Source organism: Glycine soja, chromosome 7, assembly GCF_004193775.1.
Source record: "Glycine soja cultivar W05 chromosome 7, ASM419377v2, whole genome shotgun sequence".
NCBI lineage: Eukaryota > Viridiplantae > Streptophyta > Magnoliopsida > Fabales > Fabaceae > Glycine > Glycine soja.
Genome location: NC_041008.1, coordinates 38,729,913 through 38,735,466, shown reverse-complemented (window position 1 = coordinate 38,735,466; position 5,554 = coordinate 38,729,913). Strand labels below are relative to the sequence as shown.

The 5,554-nt window shown below is 34.8% G+C and overlaps 1 protein-coding gene across 2 annotated transcripts; it reads right to left on the bottom strand.

Moving 5' to 3' along the window:
• Positions 1-359: 359 nt before the first annotated feature.
• Positions 360-4,863, bottom strand: LOC114419549 (serine/threonine/tyrosine-protein kinase HT1-like). 2 transcript variants are annotated; one of them, XM_028385250.1, is made up of 4 exons: positions 4,730-4,863; positions 3,134-4,388; positions 2,179-2,634; positions 360-983 (listed from the first exon to the last, which is right to left on the bottom strand). In XM_028385250.1, exons 2-4 carry the CDS (start codon positions 3,899-3,901, stop codon positions 711-713), a joined length of 1,497 nt encoding a protein of 498 aa, XP_028241051.1. In that variant the 5' UTR covers positions 3,902-4,388; positions 4,730-4,863; the 3' UTR covers positions 360-710. The 2 variants fall into 2 exon arrangements, with proteins under 2 accessions (XP_028241051.1, XP_028241050.1); XM_028385249.1 differs by lacking the exon at positions 4,730-4,863 and having other exon boundaries at positions 3,134-4,687.
• Between the last annotated feature and the right edge of the window lie 691 nt (positions 4,864-5,554).

The following is a 5,554-nucleotide window of genomic DNA, read 5'->3' as shown; positions in this document are numbered from 1 at the left end:
TTAAAAAATACAAATGTACTGGAACTAAAACGAACCAAAAAACTTATAAAGACAAATTAAAAAAAATAAACTTACATGGACCAAAAATGAAAAAACACTAACTTACATCTTACACAGAAATCAAAAACATATTTAAGTTTATACTACCTAGTGTTAACCATCTAATTTTATATCTCAAGTTGATGACTTGATTACCATTCTGACAAGTCAATGGTAGCCTTCTGAAGGTATGCTTTAAATTCAATTTTTAAGAGTAAAACAGAACTACAAAGAAAGCAAAACAAGCACTTATGAACTGCACTCTCACTAGTTGAGTATGCAGGGTTCATTGCATCAGTTAAGAAAATGACACGAAAAAATTATAGAATTTTAACTTTGATATTAGAGAAACTAAAAATGCAAGTACGTTGTATAACATATAAACAAGAAATTGTGTCCCCACCCCTCTAAAAAAAAGAAGAAAGAAACTTAACCTAGTGCAATTACTTGATTGTAATTGGTGGTATACACAACAGTAAAAACAAAAGCTGTCTTCACTTCAATGTATAAGCCTACAAATCAATTTCCTCTTGCATGAACATCATAAGGAGGACTACAGCTAGAGAACCTCAAAAAACAAACCTTTGGTTTTTCTTTTGGGTATTTCAAACCATTCAATATTAATTACAATGAACCCGGTATACTACAAAAAGCCAGGCCACTTTGAAGACTCATGTAAATTTCGGTTTAGGCACAGGGCCATTATTATGATGCACAGGACCAAGCTTTTGAATCCAATGGAGAAGCCCTTTCTTATGATCAGGGCAACAAGGATTTTCCACCAGAGTCAGAGTTCCATCATGAGCAAGCGAAGACTCAAATTGTTCTAATACCTTAACAACCTGCCAGAACTCGGGCCTCTTGTCCGGATGCAAAGACCAACATTGCTCGATTAAAGCTCGCATTGCAGGTGGACAGTTTGAAGGAATAACTGGCCTTACATTCTGAATACAGCATCATAAAAGTATTAGAATTGCATAGGTAAACAGTGTCATTTAACTAGCAAAATATTTTCCACAATTATCCAATACATGATGATCCTAAGAATTCAATTAGCTCCATTCTTGGTAATCTAATCAACTACTATGCTACATCACTTAATGAAACAGAGACATATGTAACAATTTCACATAAACTAATTCATGTCACATAAATTGTTTTTTCATCTTTTTAATAAGTTGGTTATACATGTCAAGAATGGATGAAAATAATTTCTATCTTTCACCATTGTTTTCAAAGCAAAGGAGGTATCTAACAAAGGACTTTAGCTACATCTCAAAAATACATTTGGTTTAGCTATAAAAATCTAGAATAGTCATCAGACAGGCTATAAACTCATTAGCAATTATTCAGTGGCAATATGATTGATTCCCTCAGCCATGAAAATAATGCCTCCTTCTACAATCATCACTCAACATATTGAAGGAGTTATAAGGTCAGCTTGGTGGTGAATGAAGAAGGGAAAGGGGAGAAGGTCGTAGGTTTGAAGCCCTCCACTAACAAAAAACTAACAAACTAACCGTTAACCTTTTCCAATAAAAAAAAATTGAACATATTGAAATAAAAACTTTAATAAAGCAAGCAAAAATGATAGAAAAAAATGGATGAAAATTTAAGAGTAGTTAAATCATGATATTAGTAAAGTGGATGAAGCTTTGCAAAAAGGAAAAAATGCCCTTTCATTCACAACATAAAACTTAGAAGGTATCAATGTTTCCAGGAGGAGAACAAGGCAAAAATGCCTGCTACAGGTGAGAGTAACTGTTACTTGCATAAAATACGTTCAAAGATATCAATACATATTAGTTAATGGAGCATGCATTGTCTATCTTCAAGCGAAGTGTATCATTAATTGAACCCCAAGTCCAGTTTGCATTACTCTTATATGCCAGTCACTCAAAGAGGTATCAAACAACCAACAACAAAAAATAAAAAATCATCGAAGAAGTGGGGTTTGGGAGGATAAATGGGGCTGTGGACCTTTTCCAATTATTGACAAGATTTTAATGCAGAGCGCACAAAAAGCAACACAATTTTACAATGACTACTGTTACTGGCAATGAAGAATAATGTTACAAATATTAGTAGATTGTGATATTCACATTACAATTCATATGACTTAATTGTGAAGAAACATACCTTATTTACTACGGCAAAAGCAGCCTGGATGGGAGTCATGTCCTCATATGGTATAGTTCCAGTCACCATTTCCCATAAGATAAGTCCAAAACTATATACATCAACCTTTCTCCCATAGGATTTTCGTTTGATCATCTCAGGTGCCATCCAGCGGTAGGTACCAGGGTCATCAGCAAATAAGTCACAGTACGCTTCCTCACAAGCAATGCCAAAGTCAGCAATTTTAAGGTGAAAGTCTTCTTTAATAAGGACGTTCTCTGGTTTAAGGTCTCGATGAATGACACCTTGAGAGTGTATATACTCCATTCCACGAGCAATGTCCAGAGCAAAAGCAATTAGCTTCTCTAGAGGAATAGTTTTTCTTTCCAACTTATGCAAATATGACCTCAAGGAACCTTCTGATAGATATTCTGTGATAACACAATAAACAGGTGGCTTTCTGCATGCTGCTACGAACTGTGTAATCAGATCAAGATCAATGAGAAGTGTGCAAGTACCAGCCTCTGAATCACATTAAATTCTCTCAACATGATATGAACTGCTCAATCAGACTATAATAAATGATATAAAATGCAGTATTCTTACTTTTACATGTGATTATCTCAACATAACTAAAGGGTCAAGTCCAGTAATTAGCACAAAATCATGGATATTCTCACCATGTATTCAACAAGAAAAACAGATAGTATCTGAACAAAAGCAAATGGCAAAACTATCTAAGTTCAGCAGGTGTGTGTAGTGCTGTTCTTCACTAAAATATGATAAGTGTCCTGTGTTTTTTGTACCACCTTATCCTCCTTTATAAAAGGCTTTAAAATTAAGGTTAAGGTGTAAAAAATAATACACATACCTTGTTTTTATCAGAAAACAACAGCACCACAAGCTTGTAAAATGAAGCAAATAAAAGTTTGTAAACAGCATATACAAAAGAAGGTAAAGGATTGGATTAGATTACCTTTATAACATTTTGGTGGTGGAGGCGCGATAAAAGCGAGACTTCTCTAATGAATTGTTTCTCTAATCGATCCGCCAACATTCCGTTTTCGTCATCATCCGGTACCGTGATAATTTTCACAGCAACAGCTTCATCCTTATACATGCCATGGTAAAGCCTGCTGTGAGCACCATGGGCAAACCTAACACCAACAAAGAGCTTGGAGAGGTCAACATTCCATTCCTCAGCTGTTTCCACAGCAGTAACCTTTCCCCCTCCATGGTCAAAGTACTTTGTCCATCCCAAATCCTTGCGGTGCTGCTTCGACTTGTCACTTAATTTCATCGAAGCAAGGTGCCTAATTGGACTGCTGTAAGGGGATTTAGTAGTAATTGGACTGCTGTGATTGGATTTGGAATTGAACACATGAGAATCCTTGTTGAGCAACTTCCCCATGATTCTCTTGTCCTTGTCCTGCTCTTTCCTCCTTGGACCAGGTGTTGAGAACCTCTTCTGCTCATGTCTGGCTTCCTTGAAGGTCTCAGAGAGAGAGGTTTGAGGCAAAGGGGACAAAGATCTCTGCTTGTTCATTATTGGTTTCTTCTGAGCCTGTGAAGAAGCCTTGGAGGCAAAAGCCACTTCAGGCCTTGATTTCAGACTAGAACTGTGCTGTGCCCTTGGCTGAATGCTGAAAGAGCCAAATCCAGAACTGGAATAGTTCAACCTGTGACACACTGTGTGGGAGAATTTGGCCCTCCTTATCCAAGAATTACTGCTATCTTCATCCATCTTTTACCCTTCAGAAGAAGAAAACTAGAAACACCTTACAAATCACTTTATCCACAAACTGAGAACAAGTCTCAAAGCCAAAAAGGGAGGTCCCCAAAAACAAACCTTCTGAGACTAATTTCACACACACTTACAGGGAACTAGATTTCCTCAAACTCATCTACAACAACAACAACAACTGAGGAGGGATTGAACCATGAAAAGTCAAAACTTTCCCAAATGGAATCAGAAAACCACTCAAAACAATCAAAACCCAGCAAGAATGAATTGATCTGAGATGAAAGAAGATCCAATTCCATTCGGTGATGGAAATTGGAAACCCCCAAAAGAGAGAAAAAAAATCTGAATTAAAAGGCAACAACAAACATTCAGTGCTGTAGAGGTAACAGAAACTCCAATCAATCAAACAAACAAACTTGACCTTCCGTAACCTCCTTAGCTGACACCTTTCACCAACAAAGTCAAATCCCCCACCTTCCGTAAATGCCTGGAAATCCCACACAGATACCAGAATAAACTAATCAACCCCCAACAGAAAAATACTCACTTTAATTCAAATCACCAGAAAAACCATAAGTTAAAAAATATTATTAGTCCTTCTTTATGTTGATAATGCAGAAACACCCATCATTATACGTCCCCATTGACTACACTTATCAATAACAATAATACTCATTATTTTAAAGAGTGACGAGCCAATTAAACTATTATTACATTTCCAAGACCCAGATACAGAAACAAAAAATAAAATAATTTTGTTTTTTAAAAAAAGCATCCCCAAATACAAAGAAGAAAAAGGGTGTTAGTAAAATGCTAAAATTTCATTACCTGGAGAAAAATCAAACCCGCGTGCTACAAATGGTGTTTTTTGTTTTTGTTTTTGTTTTTCTTATATGAAGTTATAGTAAGAGCGTATAATATGCTGGCAAAGACAGAAAAATCCTGCACCTAATAAATACTCCATTTTCGACAAAGAGAGAGAGAGAGAGGGGAAATCTTTCATTTATTACTACTGTATTATTTATTATTGTGAGAAAATATATTTTTATACTACATTTGTTTCTTTTCTAATTGTCAGATTTTTTTTAAAAAAATATTTTTATTTATTCCTTATTTTCAAAATTCAAGATCATATCAATCATATTTTCTTTATTTTCTAATCTTTAACTATTTTAAATATATATTTATTATGAAGTGAGATGAAAAAAGGAATAAAAATATAAATCCCATAGGATTATTTTATTAAAATAAAAATGAATTTAGTTTTTATTTTTATAACAATCTTAAAAGACAGATAAGAAGGAACAAGGAATACAATTTTAGAATGGTCAATAATATATTGGAATGTGAAAGACATACTCAGGAAATAGAGACCGTGGATTTTCCAAATTGGAACATGATGTTTAGGACTAGAAACAGTGATGATGAGGTTTGCTACTTTGGTGGGGTGAACGGTGAGCGTGTAGGGTAGAGATGGGGATGCATGTGCTCATTGTTACGTGCAAGAGACTTAATACACCCCACTTTATGTTTTATAATGGTTTCTTAGTAGATATATTTATCGTCATTAATTATATTTGGTAGGTTTTAAATATAAGAGATTCTTACATATTATTGATGTATAGATCAATTCTAAGGTATTGTTTAAGAGAT